The sequence below is a fragment of the Hemitrygon akajei genome, chromosome 1, assembly GCF_048418815.1.
Source record: "Hemitrygon akajei chromosome 1, sHemAka1.3, whole genome shotgun sequence".
Classification (NCBI taxonomy): Eukaryota; Metazoa; Chordata; class Chondrichthyes; order Myliobatiformes; family Dasyatidae; genus Hemitrygon; species Hemitrygon akajei.
Genome location: NC_133124.1, coordinates 85,549,217 through 85,571,269, shown reverse-complemented (window position 1 = coordinate 85,571,269; position 22,053 = coordinate 85,549,217). Strand labels below are relative to the sequence as shown.

Sequence of the window (22,053 nt, the reverse complement as noted above, 5' to 3'; positions counted from 1 at the left end):
TGTATTTCTAGTACCCTTATCTTTGCTCTTGAAAACTCCAATGTTTACTGCAAACAATTCCTTGGCTGCTAGCACGAAATGAAGTGAAGAATAAGCTCACCATGTCTATGCTGACCATCAGGAAGGTTTCCACGCTAATCCCATTTACCTGCATTTAACCATTGCCAGTCAAGAGGCATTCAATTACTTAAATTAGTAACTGGATAGTTAAATATTGTTAGAGTACATGCCTCCACAACACACTCAGCAATACTTTACAGATTGCAACCACTCTGAGTGAAAACGTTATTCCTTCAATCCCCTCTAAACCTCTCACCTTTACTCTACACATGTGCCCTGCAATTTTACGTGGAAGTATTTCTTAGTATTCACTCTATCTATGCACCTCATAAATTTGTATACCTACACTGCCTGGTTTCAGTTATCAGCAATGGCACAGCAATATTTTGCATGGTCTGATAAGTTGGAATCACAGTGCCTCCAATTACGGGTGGTCAACACATGTTGTCTTCACAGAGATGCTTAGATCCCACAAGTGAATAAAAAAATAGTTAGCACCAACAAGGCAAAGGTTAATGTTTGATGTGCAGGACTTCATACTCTCGTTGGAAGTAATGAAGTTCCTTATCCAAACTCATCTAGTATCAGGTGCAAACTAACCATGTATTCAGATATGATCAGGTGAGATTTTGCCTGAGTTTTTAACAACTGAATGGGTATTCAGTTTAATGTTGTTGCTATAGAAGGTAAAGGCAAAGTAATCCAACAGTAGTGGGGATAGAACAATCCTCAGCAAAGCCTGAAATTCCAGCCTAATTCAACAAGTCCTTCCAAATCTATGCCACTACAGTGAAGGACATGAGCAGCATACATAGAGAAATCCAGCCACCTACAAGTTCCTCTCCAAGTTGTCTAGTATCCTGACTTGGAAGTATGTCACTATTCCTTTGTAGCAGATAGGTCTAAAACCAGAAAATCCCAGCTGTGGACAAGTAGTGTTTTGAGGGATGGGTAAAAATTGTTGGCCTTGTAGAAGATGTTAAATAGATGGTTAGCATCTGGAAGACAAAAAAAGTCAATGTCTCAAATACAACATTAGACCTCAATAAGAAGTGCAGAAGCTCCTGATCCAAAACATTAACCTAGCTTTCAGATGCCGGCTGATCAATGCATTACCATTATTTATTTGAATGGTTAAGGAACACCTTGCTGTAATAGTCTTCAAATAGCCTGATGTAGGATGTTGAGTGACCTTCAGTCTTACTTTTAAAGTTATTAGTAAATGAACTGCTATATAATTCCAGAATATTACCTGGAATCCTGATTTCTTTGGTAGTTCTTCATCTTCCCTGACTTCTTCGTCATTCTCCTCCTCACTGTCTGTCTCAAAGAGATAGTAGTCTCCACTTCGTACCACTACGCAGGAGAAAATAACATTAATGGTGCAAAGACAATGAAATGGTTGGGCTATTGAATTTAACCTTTCAAAAGGAATAATGAATTTCTTCATTTGATTTTAACCAGATGGTATGAATAAAACAGATGGAAAATTCTTAATTTGCCATAACAATAATGCCAAAGAGAGCAAGTGTAAAGAACATACAGCACTAATCTACCAAAACTGTTACCTGTATCCAACTCAAGGAATGCACAAGGAAATCAAGAGGAGGTAGCCAGGTTGACAGATGTTAAGAACGAACTAGTAGCAGATGGAAAATGTGAGAAAAGATGGAGAAACAGAGAACAAATATTGCAAAGACTGGCAATATTTCTGTGTCAGTATAGTGGATAAGAAAGTGAGATGTTAAAGCAGAGGCTCAATTGAAGTTAGGTCAAATGTAGATCCCGTGGACGGATTGCTAGAAATATAATTTTTAGCCTTATGTTTTTCAATTTCAGTTCTAAATACTCCATGCAGAAGCATGCATTTTCAATGGAAATTAAATAAGACAAAATCTGGACAATAAGTAACATAAAATAACACCGAATTTCAGCATAACACAATTCATAACAAGCTTGTTTCATAAGGTTTGTTTTCAGATTTACATTTGACTGAATGTCAGCACATGAAGGAAGCACATCTAGACATAGACATGGTTGTTCTGACAATGCATGTTAACTTTACAGAAGAGCTGTAAAAACAGTTAACTTTTTGTTAAAGTTATTTATTGATTACACGTGTACTGAATTGCAAATAAACTATTTAAATAATAATATATTATACCTTACAATCAATTCAGTATTCACTTGTAAAACAAATCACATAATGAAAGTAAATTGTCATTGACTTCACACATCTTTCTGTCTAGTTATATTTTCACTGTATTTACATCTAAAGGGTAATTGCTTAATCATAGGAGTAAGGGAGGCAGGTGGGATGAGGGCAATGAAGGTAGATATAGCTGAATCAGCAGATGGTTTTAACTTGTGCATTTATATACAAGGTGAGAAGTATTGACCAGATCATGGCATTTGAATGTTAGTCTTAATTTTGTAGGTTTGCGCTTGCAGGATTCCCAGTAACACTGAGGCTTTGGTTCTGGGGCTCTGCTGTAGTGGAGCAGATAGAGAGTGGAGAGGAAGCCCCTGAATGAAACCTGACCCACCATTGTTCTGATGGCTTTTGTGCCGTGCTATGCCCTCACCACAGTATTCAATGCAATCAGAGATGTTTTAAAACGTTCACAATTGAATTAAATAATAAAAGGTACTTTAAAAAGTGAGTTACAGAAAAGTAAAAAAAACTTAATTGTACAGTAATACAGAAAAACCCAGTGAAACTCAATGAGTCAGGCAACATCTATGGGGAGAACAGTCAAATGAACAATTCACTTCTTGGACTGAGACACAATATCAAGAACAAAAAGGAAAGAGATGCCAGTGATAGGTGGATCCAGGTGAGAGGGAGTGTGATAGAGAGGTAGGGACAGGGAGTGGCAATGAAGTAAGAAGCTCGGAGGTGATAGGTGTAAGTGCAAAGGCTGAACAAGATGGAATCTGATAGGAGAGGACAGTGGATTATAGAATAAAGGTGAGGTGAGGAGAGGAACCAGTGGGAGGAATGTGTGGGTGGCAGTGGAAGGTAAAGAGATGGGGTAATGGGGGCTGGTGGAATAAGAGAAACAAAAAGGGGGAATAGAAGTGTGAGGTTATTGTGAGATAGAGAATTCGATATTCCTGCCATCAGGTTGGAAGTTACCAATATGGAATCTGAAATGCTGTTCCTCTAACCTGTGTCGAGTCTCAGCTTGGTTGATAGTAACTCATTTTGAAGGTTGAGGAAAGTCACGAGGAATAGGATTGATGGGAGGTAGCATAGACTCAGTGGGTCAAATGGATGTCTATATCATAAGAAAATATGAAATAAATATGAGGTATGAACAGAATCAGATAAAGGTTGAAGGACCAGATAAGAAATGTATCCAGTCGCATTGTTCAAGAGGTTATCAACTCCTCCTTGACTGGAAAACAGACAGGTAAAACAGCCCAAAATGCAATGATGCATGTGCAGTGATTCTCTTCAGGAGAACCTGCCAGCCATTAGCATGATTTAGCACATTGCTAACACACTTATAAAGAATGGTTTATAAAATGGTGGCAAGCTCAGTTGTAGTGGCTTCTATGGGGACCAGGAAAAGTGTCATTGTCTTTTTTTAAACACTTTTTCTTCCAATCTCAAGATCCTGCTGGGCATTAAGAACTTAAATCTGTGAATTGCACATTGGTGGAGAAACTGAAGGAGCTGAACTTGCTGGGGATTGTGCTGCTGCCTGTGGCAGAGAGGCATTGGAGGAATCTGTGCATGAAGGCAGTGTTCATTCTAACCGCGTTTGTCTTAGCTGCTTTTCTTGTGAATGCAAGACCCTGTTGGACATTGCTAATACGCAATGCTGCAGTCTAATTCACCAATTTATTGGTGGATGGCAGGGGCATAATGAGGACTAGGCCTCAAGCCTAGTGTTGCCTGTTTACTGCTGCCCAGGAGAGAGGCTTTGGAGTTGGCTTGCTCCAGCAGAGTACTGTGGGCGCCTGTGGCATGGCATCCAAACTGGAGTCAGTTTCCCTCCCCACCACCCCTAGTGCTTGCTTGGCAGAAGACGAGCTGTATTGTGTTAGAATGCTGCAACACTCATGGACTTGGACAATTTTTTTTTGGTGTGACTGTGTTTTATTGATATACCGTGCCTTGAAAAAGTATTGAGCCCCCAACCCTTTGTTCACATAAATGAGTACTACAACCAGGGAATTTGATCAATTTAACAGAGAGTTTTTAATTGTGAATTGCATGCTCTCCTTTTTTTTTCCCCACAGCAGAGCCCAAAATACAGGGAAAATTGTAAAGCATGAGAAACTGAAAATTCAAAACCTGAAATGTCAGCAGTTCAAAAGTATTCATCCCCCTTTGTTCAGTGCTCAGTTGAGCCACCTCTCTGCTATTACAGTCAGTAGTCTTTTTGAATGTATCTCTATTAGCATTGCACAATGCAATGGAACAAGATTCATTCATTCCTCCTTGGAAAATCACTCAGGTCAGTGTGCCGGGTCAGTTGGACATCTTGCCAGAGATGTTTGACCAGTTAAGGACAGGACACTGACTGGGTCACTTAAGGACATCAATTTTCTTCATTTGATGTTGCTCTGGCCGTATGCTTTGAGTTGCTGAAGAACATCTCCATAGCATGATGCTGTCTCCACAATATTTTACACCGGGGATGGCTGATGTGCAGTATTAGATTTATGCCACACGTACCAGTTAGTGTTGAGGCCAAAAATTTCCACTTTAGTCTCATCCAACCACAAGACCTTCTTCCATATCATTATGGTATCTTCAAAGTGATGCTTTGCAAAGTGTTTATGGACAAGGATTTATTTTTAGCCAGGATTTCTTCCTTGCCACTCGTCCACAAATACCCTTTTTGTGCAAGGCCTGAGAGATTGTGGAGCCATGAACATCATCTTCAGTCGCAGCCACTGACTTCTGTAGTTCACTCAGAATGACTGATCGCATCACAATAGTCTCTCTTATAAGTGCCTTTCTTCTCCAGGAATTAAGTTTAGCAGGGTGGCCTGATCTGGGCAATGTGGCTAGGCAGACACTGAGCTCCGAAGTATGTTCAGTGCCCTTGAGATGGTCGTCTACTTTTTCCCAGATTTGTGCCTCTCTATTATTATATCCCTGAATGGTTTTGATTGCTTTTTTGTCCTCATATTGGTTTTCATCTGTTGAAAATCTACCATACAGTTGGACCTTACAGAGACAGGTGATATTTATTCTTACAAATTCATTGAAAACAGGCGATCCTCCAGTTTCCTACATTAGCAAATTGGATGAGTTGGTAAGGTATTACACCCGAGGATAGTTAGCATAATAATCACAAAGGGCATGAATACTTTTTCAGCCTCACAATTTTGGTTTTTAATTTTTAGTAATTTTTTGGACAGGGTTTTAGAATTTTTCTTTTGATTTGACATGATGCATAATGTTTTGTAAATTACCTCAAAAATACTACTTCAGTATATTTTAAATTTAGAAAATGAGACAGTAAAATGTGAAAATTATTGTGGGAGCTGAATACCTTCTCAAGGTATTGTGTGTGCTTGCTGTCCTGCATGTTCTATGTGCAATATATGCCCTGTGCTGTGCATGGCTATTGGTACTGTGCTTTTCAGCTTGGCTTTGGAGTAACACTGTTTCATTTGGCTGTATTCATGGCATTCATGTATGGCTGAATGACAATTAAACTTGTTTACCCACATCAATTATCCAAAATAACTGAAGCCAAATATCTTAATAGCAAGCTCGAGCTAACTACTTTAAAGGTGTCAAATGGATTTGGCTTTTCAAAATTATAAATAGACAGAAAGGAAACAGTTGTGAAAATTAATGACAATTCTGTGTGAAAATCAAGCAGTCCCAGCAAACCTCGAATGAAGTCACACCCTCTCCCCAAGAGCTCACAGCATCCCAGAACTGACCTTAGCCTCCAAAATAACCAATTTGGTTTGGTGTCATACATTTAACAAATACTTCATTCCCTTGAATAGATCAAGACTTTCATTACTTTCATGCCTCGTTTATTCACATAAATAAAATTCAACCCAAAACACATCAATAAAGGAGGCCGCTTGATTGTGTCAAACAGGTGCAAGTAATGAAGTCTTACTGTCTGGCTGAACAGCATTGTTATGCTTCCTGTGTGCATTAACAAGCTGCATTAACACAGGTGGCTTTACAGATCAGGAAAAAAGCTTGAGAAAGCTAAAATACAATGTCCTTTAATAATCAACCATTTAATTTTTGTTTCCATGTTGTGTTCATAACCGATAAATAAAAAAAAAGCAATTCTTCCATCTGACTATTAGTGCCTGCAGCTGCTCCTGAAAAACTGAATTACTTTATGTAGTAGGTCAGTTAATTGCAATTGAAAAACAATGCTGTATAACTCAAATTCCTTAATTGCATCCAACAAAATGTTCAAAATTTGGCAGGCAAAGAATGACTGAACTAACAGCTTCAAAGACTGATCAGATACAGTGCAATGCAAAATGGTCAGATGATAATTAATACAGCTATAGTTTCACAATCGGTTATGCATTCAACATGGATTCAAATAACTATGGTGAATGAGTAGAGAATGACTTAGATGCAGCAAATTGGCATCTGTCCATCCTTAATTAAAACTGACCCATAAAGCCCATCAAAATAACAACAGTAGGATAAAAACAAATCCATGCTTTGAGCTCTAAGAAACATTGATTCATTATTTTTTTTAAAACTGAAATTTTAAGATGTGCAGTTGTCTATTCAAGGAAATTTGGTTTATGAGTAGCACATACAACAGATGATTGAGGCAAACCTACTGGAAGCATGGTCAACCCAGGGTCGCCACCACTGCTTTTTTTTGCCCTTGGCTTTCTCTTTCTCTGGTTCTCCTAAAACAAAATAGGTCCAAACATTAATTTTGTCAAACAAAAGCAAAATGATCAGGTGGGCATGTCTGCTATCAGCAGAGTTTACAACTCATGAGGTTTACACATGCCGAAACATGTTTACAAGCAATTTCATGCAAGAGAAAAAGTACTTCAGTAATACAAAGACAGTAACCATTGCACTTTTTCTCAGGACATCCATAATATGAATTATTTCCCCATTTCCAGAGTGGTTTCCCCCTAGCATTATTTGTTTTTTTAAATTATGAAATTGGTTTAAGATATTTGGTTTTCTGCCAGATAGTTCAAACCAACTTCATGTTTAAAACTTTTAAAATCAGCCAAACTACTGATAATTCTATATAATTAAAAAATATTCATGGAGTTTAATTTAAGCTGAAAGGATATAGGATAAAGTAGCTGAGTGTGTGTCAGAATGTGTGGAGTTGACAAATTTACTGGCAAACTCCTTAGAGCCTGCCCGGTTGCCCTTTTTTCCAGTATGTCTTTCCCCAAAAGAGGAACCCACTTTCACTGATCAACCTCTCTATCCCAGTCCAAACAAAGAACATTATGTTTATCAACATTGTGGTTGGGTTTCAGATATGAATTGGTTGTGGCAAAAGAATCGTTTCATTCTAATCTGGTGCATTATCTAATGATAAAGGGATCTCACCTATCCCATGCATATTTATTACTGCATTGTAATAGAGATCTCACATCCCCTAAATTATCAATGTATCAGTCCTTCAATTAAAAATGCCCAAACACTTTTCTTTTTGACAATAAAGGAAACACATATGAATGAGATACACTACTCAATTCATCAGTACTTATTTCATAGCTTTGCACCAATGCAACTCGTTTTGCCTTCGAACAAATGTGAATCTGAGTATTCATTAATTACTGATATTAGCCTAGTGATTACTGCTAGAAATTTGCATGACAGTTCCTTACTTTTTGTTTTAAATGAGACATTGCCCATTGGAAGCAAACTGAAAAACTGCCTGCATTAAATGGATAGCAAGGGAACGTTATACAAATCCTTTCCATACTAGTCTATTTATAGTGGCAGTAATTGCTAGGCTTTTACTACTAATATATCATGCCCTGGCAATGACAACTGAATAATAACAAGAAACAAATAATCATAAGGACTTTCCATAAAAAGTAAGGAAAATGTTTTAACTGAATGTACATCAGTTAATGATGCTCAGAGAATAGATTGATAATGTTGAATCACAACCTGATATTTGTCTGAATGATGCAAAAACTGGAACTCATTTCTCCTTCCCTATTTCTAAGAATGGGATACAGTTACTCTCTGCCTCACCTAACTGTCATAGAAGCACCATGCATAGTATCAACAGCAGACCACTAAATATAGGGGGCTTCTATCACACAAGTCCAGCCCTGTACCTGGCACTATTCCAGCAATAGTTAAAAACTTTAATTTTCCCTTCCACCAAATCTGGAAAGAAGATGGCAGTTTCCATGCTGTATAATTCTATGAATCAACAACAGATTTAGGTGCAATGCTTGCATTAGATCCTTCTTAATTGCACTTCCACTGAAGGTTAAGATGCCCCCCCAGTCGAGAACACACTTTTATAGGTACGTTGGGACATTCTGATGTTGTGAAAGATGCTATAGAAATGAAAGAATTTTCAGGAACCTCAGCCAACAGCTAACCCAGATTCATGAGGGGTATGGATAGGGTGAATGCACATAGTGTATTTTCCCTCCAGGGAAGAACTAGAGGGTGTAGTTTTAAGGTAAAAGTTGAAACATTTAAAGGTGATCCAAGGGGCAACATCTTCATACAGAGGATGGTGCATATATGAATTGAGCTGCCAGAGAAACTGGTTGAAGCAAGTAGAATAACAACATTTAAAAGATATTTGGATAGTAAAAGGTTAGAAGGCTATAGACGAAATGCAAGCCAATGGGATCAGCTTGGTTGACACAGATAAGTTGGGTCATAGAACTTATTTCCATACTGCATTGATCTGAAAACTGTAATGAAAATATAACAAAAGGGTTTTGCATCTATAGTTACAAAATTAAGCATTGAAAGAGTAGCTTCTGGAGGTGAATTATATATTAGCCAAAGATGAAAACCGAAAAACTGATCTTCTTAATCAAGGTTTAAAAATGCAAAGTATGTTGAATTTGACTACCAACTGTTATGTTCCAGAAATACTGGATCAGTCATAAAGATGAATAAATCAATCTTACTGTGACAGTGTCTCTGAAATAGTCATAACATAATTATGGTCTGACTGCAGAATTACTCACTTATCAAAATATCTCCATTGGAATTTCACCAATGAAATGATAATCTATCAAGTATAGAATTACTATCAACTTTATTACCTTTTTGGCTTACTTATCTTTGGGACTTGACCGCATTAGGGACACGTATTTTTTTAACCTGCTGTGTTATTCTACATGATTGTAGAAAAGATAATCTACTTCCCTCTTCCTTCTTGGCCTGTCAGTAGTTTTTGGTCCACAAGAATACAAAAATAGGAGCAGGAATAGGCTACAAAGCACCTCCAGCCAGCTCTGCCATTTAATACAATCATGGCTGATCCACCTCAATCATCATCTCCTCTTCTGCACAGTTCCCCATAACCTCACTTCCTCGACCTAACTCCATTTTAAATATTTCCAATGAGATAGCCTCCACATTACTCTGTGGTAGAGAAATCCGGAGAGACCCCATCGTTTGCAAGAAGGAATTTTTATTTTATCAGTTTTAAATTTGCAGGTTAAGTCAGTGGAGAGCACTCATTTCGAGAGGACTAGAATATAAAAGCAAGGATGTAATGCTGAGGCTTTATAAAGCATTTGTGAGGCCTCACTTGGAGTATTGAAAACAGTTTTGGGCCTCTTATGTAAGAAAGAAAGTGCTGACATTTGAGATGGTTCAGAAGAGGTACCTGAGAATGAAAGGCTTATCATATGAGGAGCAATTGATGGATCTGGGCTGTTGTTCGCTGGAATTTAGAAGGATGATGGGGGGTGGGGTTCTCACTGAAGCATATTGAATGTTGAAAGGCCTAAATATAGTGGATATGGATAGGATGTTTCCTATGGTCAGAGAGTCTTGGACCAGAGCATACAGGCTCAGATTAGAGGGGTGTCCATTTGGAATGGAGATGAGGAGGAATTTCTTTAGCCAGAGAACAGTGAATCTGTGGAATTAATTGTGACAGGCGGCTGTGTGGAGGCCAGGTCATTGGTTGTATTTAAAGTGGAGGTTGACAGGTTCTTGATTAGTCAGGGCGTGAAAGGTTACCGGGAGAAGGTGAGAGAAGGGGTTGAGAGGGAAATGGATCAGCCATGATGAAACATTGGAGCAGATTTGATGGACCAAATATCCTAATTCTGCTCAAAGAAGAAATAAAATGTCTGATCTCTAATCATGAAACTATGTCCCTTTGTTTGAGATTGTCCCGAGTTCCTAAGTGATCCCTCTGCATTATCCAATTGGGAAGGACCACACTTGCCTGGTTCCATTCATATCTAGAAAGACACAAGACTGCATGTGCAGGATTACCCACTGAGTTCTTCCAGCAATTGGTTTTTGCTTTCCTGTTTTCTATCAGTGTCCCTAATCCACTATGGATCCACTCTTGGCTCCTTTCTCATTTTTTATCTGTGCATGCACCTTGGCAACATCATCTTCAGACATAATGTCAGTTTTCACATGGGTTCTGAGACTTCCCATCCCTAAATCACCACCAGCCCTCTTGTGCCTTCCAACTGCAAGTCTGCCTGTGCGACTAAAGATTTCCTCCAACGAAGCACTGGGAAGACCAGAGATTCTGCCTCATCAGCTGGCATAGAATCACGAAGAGGGCAAGCCACTGGCTGTACTTCATTAGGAGCTTGAGAATATTTTGGTACATCACAGCAAATACATTTGCAAATGTCTACACGTATATGCTGTAGAGCATTCAGACCGGTTGCTTCACCACCTGGTACGGAAACTCCAATGCACAGGATCGAAAGATTGGGTTGTAAACACAGCCAGATCCCCATCATCAAGGATATATTCAAAAAAGGATGTGCCTCAAGAAGGTAGCATCAACCATTAAGGAACTTCACCATCTAGGACATACCCTATTTTTATTGCTACCATCAGGAGCAGGAAAAACCCATATTCAACATTTTAGGCACACCTTCTTCCCCTCCACCAACAGATTTCTGAATGGTCCATGAATCCACGAACATGACTTAGCTACTCCTCTTCTGCACTATTTATTTATTTTTGTAAGTTGTAGTAATTTTCTTATGTCTTGCACTCAAGCCACAAAACAACAAATCTCACAACATACGGTATGTCCGTGATTCCAATTCTGATAGAGCTGCTGACTCACAGTTCCAACAACATGTGGTGTCTGTATGGAGTTTGCACCCTCTCCCCATTTCCTCCAACATTCCAAAGCCATGCAGTTAGTCGGTCAATTTTGCACTGTAAATTTCCCTGGGGTGCAGGTGTGAGGTAGAATCTAGGAGGAGTTGCTGGAATTGTGGGGAAAATGAGAAAGTGAGATTAGTGCAGATGGATGCTTAATGGTTGGCACAGACCTGCTGAGCCAAAGGGCTGGGTCCTGTGCTCTATGATGCTATAAATCCTCAACCAGTAACCTTATTCTTCTAGAGTCATGGAACCATAAAGATTATACAGCATGGGGATTGCTCTTTGGCCAGTCATGTCAATACTGGCATCACTAATCTATCCACTCTAATCACATTGCCCAGCACTTGGTCTGTAGCTTTCTATCCCATTACATGCTGATCTAAACAGTTCCAAAATGTTAGGAAAGTACAGGTGTCTACCACCTACTCAGGTCATCTCTACAAGTAATTACTTATACCTTTGTATTATCATCTGACACTGCCTTGTCTCAGCTTATCCTCTTCTGAAACCTGCATCTCTTCCTCTGTTAGCTCTGGGTCAGACTTTTCCAATTCAATCCACATTGCCTCTCATCGCAGCATCATCGCCCTCCTCCCCCATTCAGAGGTGATCCGATACTTTGCTGACAGCGTCCTAACTCAAGACAAGTCCCATTTGCTCATTGCATTCAGTATACTGGTTTGCATTGGTACTCTTTTAAGCAATGCCTTGATTTTTTTTAAAAAATCGTCAGTTTCGTATCTCTTCATGGTTTTAATCCTGCGCAGGGCTTTGTGGGTGGAGAATGGGAAGGTAGATGAAAGCAAGCTGAGAACAACAAATAGGCAGCCTGCTGTACCTGTTTACCACATTCTTTCCTGAATACCAATCAGGCCTTAACAGTACTTTGATTATGCCACACATACAAAATCTCTTCTGTTGCAAAGTGTACTCAATAACATTACTTCATGTCACTCACTGCCCACTGACATCAATAACAATGAAAATATAGAAAACATTCTTAATCCACTCCTCAGATTTTCACAGTCCTCCAGTAAAAGTGATATGGTCTCTAACATTTGTAAATATTAGTTTCTAAAACAACCAGGGTCCAAGATAAACAAGCAATAAATAGTATGCTTCCAATAAAATATGTAGGGACTTTTTTTTACTCTGCTAGATCATTAATTATGTGTATAAAGTATATATATATATATATATTGATAGCATTTCAGTCAATAGCAACTCTGATGGATGTTGGATTATAATTGGTTTAGCCATGACTCCAACATGGAGATAAAAGGCCTCTTAATTGTCAATGAGACAGAAATGGTCTTAACTCATCGTTCCTGCAATGAAGACACTGCATTTACTTTGTATCTTCCTGTAAATGCCTGCAAAAATGAATTTCTATGTGGTATATGATGACATACACTATAGGTACTTTGATAATAAATTTACTTTGATTTGACTTGAGGTATGTGCTCATATTAATTCAACTGTGCTTCAAATAACACATATCAAATAGAAAACATTGTCGTTCAGCCGCAGCTGTAATGAGATGTATAAATGATATTGGTCAATTGTAGAATTGCAGCAGGCATGCATTCCATAGAATATGTTGAAATACCTTCATCATCATCATCTTCCTGCTTCACCTTATTACCCTGCGCATCAACTGACTGTGTCAAACTCAGCATCCTCTCTTTGCCTTTTTTATACTTCTGCTGTCTTGTTTTGATGCGATCCATCCTGTTTAGAGTAAATGATTTGTATGTGAATGGAGCCTGAATGAATACATTAGGTAACGATTCTTTAACTTCAACAAGCATTCAACAAGCAGTCATATAATTCCCTGGAAAGGTATACTCATACAAGGTATCACATAGAATGGCCTACTGTCTCTTGAGTTGGTCCATTGACTTCTTTTCCTCTTCGAGTCTGGCCTTCACAGCTTTAACAATTGTTGCTTGAAATAGCTCTGCACCTCTGTAACAATACATGAGGCATTTATAGTAAACAGAAAATTATTACCAAATAAAAGCTACACTTAAAATGCTTCTTTAAATAAAAGAAAATATTGATCATTTGATACTAAATTGTTTCCTCCAAAAATGAAGAACTTTCAACACAGTCAATGGAAGAATGACATAAACTAATTTAAAGTGGCTAGACTAATTAATGTTTATGGTAAAATGATAAATTTATACTGAGTTATCTTCAGTCCCATATTGATGTTAAGATTTATTTATTTTAAGCTTACCTTGATGCAAGTATTTGAGCGGATTTTATGTCCGCCACTACATGCAGGAAATAGTAACTCATAAAGACTCTCCTCTGTAGCAGTAGAAAGGAGAAACATATACTATCCCATATAATGCCTGCTTCACCACTTGGCAATGGGCATTTCTTAAGGTTCTCTGGAGGGGCTGTGGAAGAAAAATATTCTTTCAGATCAGCAAAAAATCAAAGTTGGTAAATTGATTTGTTAATTTCATATGTATTAGGGCACAGAGAAAAACTTTGTTTTGCAAGCCAACCATACAGATGATTTCATCACTTAAATGCACTGAAGTAGTACAAGTATAAAGCAAGAACAGAATGCAAAGTAATATGTTACAGAGAAAGTGCAAACAGTAAGACGCAAGGCCATAATGAGGTAGATTGTAATGATCATCGATTTATGCATTGCACAAAATCTTGCCCATTTTTAGATTCAGATTCATTTATTTCTCACATGTACATCAAAACATAGAGTGAAATGTGTTGTTAAATTTCACCAGAACATCCTTACTCTTAAAGATAAATGAATACATCTGAAATATGTGAGTTCCATGAACACTGATAAAATATTCAAACATTCCCGTTATTTAAAACTAAAGGATAACCAACATCAGTAATAAAGTCCTTCCCAATCTTCTGCTCATAAGTGACAATCAAATTGGGTACGGCACACCACAAACCAATTTCAACTCTAATTTCAAATCACGAACAAAAGGAAATGGGCAGCTGGAGCAACAGGTTTTCACTGAAGGTGATAAATATACAGGATACACTACAGAAAATATGATGGAATAAGGACATCTTAAGGAAATAAAAGGATATCTACTTAACTGCTCATCAGTTCATAGTATCCATTATAATCAAATCTGGCAATGCATTGGAAGTTGATTTTGCATGTGGATCTCTGACTAACTTCTAAAAATTGTACGATTCCTTTGATAACCCCATTGACCACATTGGTGTACTTTTGGAAATTAGGTTACAGAGATAGCAATTCCATTATTTGTAAACTAAATAATCATGTGACAATGTTCGTACAACTGAAAACACTTTTTTTTGTAATTTATTTTTTATTGAAGTTCATCATCAAACAAACATTTCCATAAGATGTATTTCAGATATTGTACATATATATCATATAATCATATATGTCACAAATCTCCACATAGTATTTATCTGAAGTACATGGTTTGTGTTGCAGGATTAACATTGAAACTATTTTGGTGAATAGACCATACACATTCATTCTTGGTTGTATGCAATAAAAGGAGATGTTGTAACATGGTGTGTCAGACTGAATCTCAACAGCTATGGCTGGTTGTTCCAAACTAAATTGCTTGCATTCAACCATTCCACCTGAAGCTGGGGCCAAACTTGTTTGCATACACAAGTCTTGGACTTATTGATAGACTATATTGGAGAGTTGCCTCAAATGTCTCTGACACCCCTTTTGTTCAATTATATTTTAAGGAAATATTTATTTATTTATTATTTACATTTAATGATTGTAATTATTTTTGTTCTTTATGTATTTAATTCAACATTTTTTAAAGATTATTCTACTTTTCAAAAACTAGTAAATTATTTGTTGATGGTTCTACATCCCAGTAAAATCCATCACAACATTAACAGGAGGCAAAGTTTATGAGGGGTCAGGTTGGTCACACTCCAAACCACTTTGCTCATTGCAAGCATTAGGACAATCGAACGTCCACATCTGGACTAAACATGGATCTGACAGACAGCAATTGGAGTGGCGGGTTTCATCCAATGCTGTCAGGCACATTTAATCTGGATTATTGAAGTCATAGAATCATGGAGTTATACAACATTACAGCACAGAAACAGGCCCTTTTGCCCATCTTGTCCATGCCAAAACATTAATCTGCCTAAGTCCCATCAACCTGCACCATAGCCCTCCAAACCCCTCCCATTCATATACATATCCAAATTTCTCTTAAGTGTTGAATCAACTCAGCATCCAGCACTTGCACTAGCAGCTCATCCCACACTCTCACCAACCTCTGACTGAAGAAATTCCCCCTTATGCTTCCCTTAAACATTTCACCTTTCACATTTAATTCATGACCTCTAGTAGTCTCAGCCAACCTCAGCGAAAAAGCTTACTTACTTTTACCCTATCTATACCCCTCATAATTTTGTATACCTCCATCAAATCTCCTCTCAATCTTCGATGTTCTAAGGAATAAAGTCCTAACCTATTCAACCTTTCCCTATAACGCAGGTCTTTAAATCCTGGCAACTCACCAATGTCTTATACAATTTCAATACAATATCCCAACTCCTGCACTGAATATATTGTTTTGCTAATGTGCCAAAAGCTGTCTTTATGACCCTATCTATCTGTGATGCCACTTTAAAGGAATTATGGATCTGTATTCCCAGACCTCTTTCTGTTCTATTGCACTCCTCAGTGCCCTACTGCTCATTGTGTAAGTGCTACCCTGGTCGGTCCTCCCAAAGAGCAACACCTCACACTCGACTGCATTAAATTCTGTCTGCCATATTTTCAGCCCATTTCTCAAGCTGGTCCAGATCTCACTGCAAGCTTTGATAGTCTTCCCTGCTGTCCACTACACCCCCAATCTTGGTGTCAACCAGAAATTTGCTGATCCAGTTCATCACATTATCATTCAGATCATTGACATAGATGACAAACAACAGACCCAACACCAATCCCTGCAGCTCACCACTAGTCCAAGTCCTCCTGTCAGAGGCAACTATCTACAGCCACTCTCTGATGTCTTCTGCCAAAGACTAATCAAATTTATGACCGCATCTTGAATGCCAAGCGATTGAACCTTCTTGACCAACCTCCCATGCATGCCCTTGTTAAAAGCCTTACTAAATTCCATGTCGTCAAAATCCACTGTCTTACCTTCATCAATTTTTCTGGTAACTTCTTCAAAATACTTTGTAAGATTATTCAGACATGATATAACACACCTGCCATGTTGACTATCCCGAATCAATCCCTGTCTATCTAAATAATTATATCTCTGGTCCCTTAGAATACCTTCCAATTACTTCCCCACTACAGGTGCCAGGCTCACAAGCCTAAATTTTGCTGGCTTATTCTTAGAGCCTTTCTTAAACAATGGAATAACTTTAGCTTTCCTGCAGTTCTCTGGCATCTCACCCATAGCTAAGGATGTTTTAAATGTCTCTGATAAGGCCCCCGCAATTTTTGCGCTAGCTTCCCAAGGGTCCGAGTGAAGGCCCTGAGGAGTTATCCATCCTAATTTGCCTCAAGGTAGCAAACATCTCCTCTGTAATCTGTAGAGAGTCCATGACCTCGCTGCTGCTTTGCCTCACATCTATAGACTCTGTGTCCGTTTTCTGAGTAAAAAAAAGATGCAAAAACTCTAAGATCTCCCTCATCTCTTTCAGCTCCATGCATTGATTACTATTCTGATCTTGCAGTTAACCAATTTTGTCCTTTGCTATCCTTTTGTTCTTAATATATCTGTAGAAACTTTTTGGGTCCTCCTTTACTTTGTCTGCTAGAGCAACTTCATGTCTTCTCTTAGCCTTCCTGATTTCCTCCTTAAGCATTCTCTTGCATTTCTTCTATTCTTCAAGTACGTATTTGTTCCTGCCTGCCTATCCCTGCTATTCACCACATTCTTTTTCCTAACAAGGGCCTTGGTATCTCTCGAAAATCAAGGTTCCCTAAACCTGTTATCTTTACTTTTTATTCTGACAGGAACATACAAACTCTGTGCTCTCGAAATTTCACTTTTGGAGGTGACCCACTTAAAGACAATTTTGCCACTAAACAACCAGTCCCAATTCACACTTGCCTGGTCCTTTTTGATATCATCAGAATTGGCCTTTCTTCAATTTAAAATCTCAACCCAAATACCACACCTATCCTTTTTCATAATTACATTGAAATGGCATAAAGGTCACTAGATCCAAAATGTTCCCATACACAAACTTCTGTTATCTGACCCACCCTGTCTCATTCCCTAATAGGAGATCTAGTGTTTCAGGTCAATGGAATCATGTTGGAAGCAGAGCACAAAAAAGATATTGAACTTTTCAAATATACAGCCCAAATTGAAATTTTGCTAAGTGTAATAGAAAAGCTAAATGGATCGATTACTTACGCTCATCGTAGCCCTTAACAGTACAGACGAGGCCAAATGTTTGGATGAACCAACAACCTCTCAAAACCAAAGAATTGATATAGGCACATGCTCCTATCTGTAACAGAAATACATATTCATGAATAGATTTGTGTAGAGTAAATGCTTGCATATGCTTTCCTCTGGAGCAGCAGAGGCTGAGGGGAGACTTGATAAGAGTTTATCAGTTTAAAAGAGGCACAGAAATAATTTTCTCTCAGGGTAGAAATGCCAAGTAGTAGAGTACATGCATTCAAGCTGAGAGGGGGTAAGGTTTAAAGGAACCGTGGCAAGTTATTTTTACACAGAGAGTGGCAGGTGTCAGGAATGACTTTTTAGGGGGTTGTGTTGGAAGCTGATGTGATAGTGGCTTTTAGATTAACACAGAGGGAATCAATGGTTATGGATCATATGTTGGCAGAAAAGAATTAGTTTAATTTGTCATCACATTTGGTGCAGACGTTGGGAGGCAAGGCATCTTTTCCTGTGCTGTACTATCTATATTCTATGTTTTAAATCAATTTGAAATTGAAGAAAAATAGCTGGTCTGAGACAAGGCAAATATGAAACCACAGATGGTAATCAGACTCCGCGTGGTTCACAACTCCATGTTGGGGAAGGAAAACTGTTGTTCCTGCTCAGTTTGGCTGAGATGTGATATATGGCATGCTTGCCTTTAACAGTCGAGGCATTGAGTTCAAGAGTAACAAAGTAATGTTGCAGTTTTATAAACTTTGGTTAGACAGCATCTGGAATATTAATCCAGTTCTGGTCATTCCATTACAGGAAGGATATGGAGGCTTTGGAAATGGTGCAGAAATGACTTGCCTAGAGTGGAGGGATAAAGGAGAGGACAGACAAAGTAGGCTTGTTTCTTCTGGATCAGTGGTGGCTCAGCAGGAGACCTGATAGAAGTTTAAAAAAATTATAAGAAGAAATAAATAGCTTGAATCTTTTACCCAGGATTGAAATGTCTAATTTCAAGGGTATGCATTTAAGGTGAGAGGGGAAATTTTCCAAGGAGATGTATAGGGAATTTTTTTTACACACAGAATGGTAGACACCTAGGATGTACTGCCGAGGGTGTTGGTGGAACAGACAATCAGAGAGCCCTATAGAATTGCAGAGAATGGAGGGATACAGACCACATGCAGACAAAAGTTTAATGAACTGAATTACTTCTGCACAACATTGTAGGTCAAAGGAATGTTTCTGTGCTGAAATGTTCTGTGGTCTATGTACATTTCGGGGAAATCCATTAATTATGGGGAGAATGCAGGCCTCTCTGATTGAAGCTAATCATTGGAGTTTTGAGGCAGCAGCTCTCCTGTCTGAGCCTGCTTTCATCTCACGGGGCAACATACCTTATCAAAGGTGAAAACATTTGGCAGAAGGACATCAGGAAGAAAGTTAGGGATTTTAAACAAGGGAAAAAGTGGATGAAGACTGAGTTAGCCACATTTACAGGGAAATAACACCAGGAATTATTACCTGTCAGAATTAACTGAGTGTGCACCTAAGCTGACTTTATATAACATTATTACACAATTAAATACTCCCCTACCAATCCTGCCCCATATTTTTTATGGATAGAAACATGTAATTCTGGATATTTACTGAAAAGGAGGAAACTATATGGCACGATAAGCTCATGCCAGCTGAAAAGTGCTACAAAATTATATTCTGATAAACGATACAAGAACAAAACAAAAAGTCTTCACCAGAGCTTAAAGCTTGCAACAGTTACTTACAGATAGAATATTCTTCATTGTGATCACAAATACGTTGTAGGCAATAAGGCAATCCCAGTACTGCAGAATTATTTTAATGGGTTTTAATAAAAGCTCTCCACCAAAAAGGAGGAAATAAAAACAGGCAACCAGGTAACCCATGCAGAAGATGCTGATACGGGTAGTTCCTGTGATAAAGATGATTGTGAGCACGAACCAAAATAAGTAACTGAATCCAATAACTTTGATCATGTCCAGGTAAGACCTGTGTTTGAAAAAGATAAAAAAAAATTAAGTGTTGGTTGCAAGACTATAAACATCACAATAATTTTAGTTACTGAAATGAGTTCCAATAAAGAGTCCCAGACCTTAATTGCTAACTGCTCCTCCCTCTCTCTTATTTCTCTTTCCACAGATGCTACTTGACCTGCTGTTTCCAACACTTCTTATTTTTATTTCACATTTTCAGCACCTGTTTTTTTTACCTCCACTGAGTGGAAGGCTTTGAAGAATACATAACGCAGGCAAACAGGATTAGCATAGATAGGGATGATGACTGGCAAAGATATGCAGGGCTGAAGAGCAATTCTCTTCCAGGACAGCCAGGATCGGGATTTCCTTCACTTATTTGAGACACTATGCCACTTAATTGGACAATTTCTAACTGGCACCAGTCGTGTGTACGTGATGTGGCTCTACACTGTGCTTACAGTGGGCAGTCTTTAATAGTGTCACTGATAGTTGATGAAAAATAAGCAGCAAGACAATTCAGAACTGTTTTGCTCAATGCAGTTTCAAGCATTGAGGCTTGGAGATGCCAGGAGTGAAAATGAAGTGATTTCTCTACTCAGCAAGTTAGGAACTGCAAATAGTTTGAAGGTATCAAAACCATCTTGAATGCTACAATGAAAATGAAGACTTGGAGGATTCAATCATTGATAGCATTGTTTGAAGGCAGTCCATTATCAGCACTGGGGAGGGGTGGTGTGTGTGTGTGTGTGTGTGTGTGTGTGTGTGTGTGTGTGTGTGTGTGTGTGTGTGTGTGTGTGTGTGTGTGTGTGTGTGTGTGTGTGTGTGTGTGTGTGTGTGTGTGTGTGTGTGTGTGTGTGTGCGCGTGCGCGCGAGCCCTTAACTCCTGGTGGAGTCGTCGGGGCACCGTCGTGACAAGCTTTTTGCACCGATCTTTTTGGTGATTGCTCATCATACGGCATGTCTTGGGCATCTGAAACCTGGCGGAGCCCATCCCTCTCCAGGTTTTTTTTTTACAAAGGTTGAGTTGCCAGCTCGACACTCAACCCATGGATGGAGGGCGCGCAAGAGAGCCGGCCAGATTCGAACTCGGGACCTCTTGTCCCAAAGTCCAGCATTGTTGCCACCACGCCACCAGCCGGATGGACACACACAGTCAATCAAAAGAACACTGAATGAATTCCTCTGTCGATAACTATTAATAACGAATACATTATTTTATAGTACTACTGTAGTTTTGGTTGTGTTCTAATTTGATTTGTATTTTATTTAAATAAATAATTTGTTACTCAGTTAAATGGTAGTTTGTTTTTTTATACCTTTTCAACTATTTCAATGAAACTTTGGCTAATTGGACCAGCCAAGAGGTACTGGTCCCAATGAACTGGGAGAGGGGGGAGAAGGGGAGAGTGGGAGAGGGGAGATGTGAGAGGGGAGAGCGAGTGGGTGCGTATTCACTTACAAACTATGACAAGTTTGGCTGTAAATGAATTCCCATTCTGATGATGATGCTTACTATTTTCAATAAATTCAGCAGATAGAGAATAGTGAGCATTGGCACATGCTACTGGTCTCCCAGTAAATATAAAAGCTGTCGACCAGAGTTTATGCTTCACCTGCAATGAATGAAGTCTGGTACTGGGTTGTGTTGACTGAATGTCGCTGCATCCAGATCTCTGCAGATCTCCACATTGTCCCCAGCAACGATCCTCACTGCGGCTTTGTTTTCATCTTCAAACACCTGCCACTGTAGCGATGCACACAGCAACATCATAAAGTCATCTGAAAAACAGTGTTTTATGTGACTCCGATAGACATTCCTGTCAGACACAAGGGGAATTGTTGCAACTGAACATACGAATTAGGGTATACAGTCCTGCTCTGCCAATCAACAAGAATGTGGCCAATTGATTTTAACTTTGGCTCCATGTTCGAGTTTACCTTTGAATCCTCAACTTATCAACAACACATCTACTGCTGTTTAAAAATAATCTGACACTGTTTGGTCATTACCCTTTGACGTAATCTGACACTGTTTGGACTTTACCCTTTGAGGGAAAGAGTTCCATAAACTCTCATCACGCAGAGAGAAAAAAGCTTTCTTTATCTCTGTCTTATTTCTATACAGAAATCCCTAGTTCTAGATACTCCCACAGGTGAATACTTGCCCTTATCATCCACCATGTTACACCATTTGCCACACTTTAAAATATCCTGCATTAATTAAAAGGTCTGGTATTACAATCTCCTTTCCTTTCACCACAGACTGCCTAAATTGATCATCTTTCTCTTTCAAAAG

At 38.7% G+C, this 22,053-nt stretch overlaps 1 protein-coding gene across 10 annotated transcripts in view; it reads right to left on the bottom strand.

The window, feature by feature from the left end:
* piezo2b (piezo-type mechanosensitive ion channel component 2b) overlaps window positions 1–22,053 on the bottom strand; it is a 574,856-nt gene that overhangs the window by 80,797 nt on the left and 472,006 nt on the right. For 9 of the 10 annotated variants that reach the window (XM_073047154.1, XM_073047092.1, XM_073047145.1 and 6 more), the window contains 8 exons: window positions 21,371–21,536; window positions 19,527–19,770; window positions 17,758–17,854; window positions 13,605–13,770; window positions 13,241–13,330; window positions 12,972–13,093; window positions 6,862–6,933; window positions 1,313–1,416 (listed from right to left, as the gene is read on the bottom strand). In XM_073047154.1, the coding sequence (XP_072903255.1) occupies window positions 1,313–1,416; window positions 6,862–6,933; window positions 12,972–13,093; window positions 13,241–13,330; window positions 13,605–13,770; window positions 17,758–17,854; window positions 19,527–19,770; window positions 21,371–21,536 (1,061 nt within the window). The remainder of the gene's footprint in view (window positions 1–1,312; window positions 1,417–6,861; window positions 6,934–12,971; window positions 13,094–13,240; window positions 13,331–13,604; window positions 13,771–17,757; window positions 17,855–19,526; window positions 19,771–21,370; window positions 21,537–22,053) is intronic. The other variant, XM_073047131.1, reaches the window with a different exon arrangement.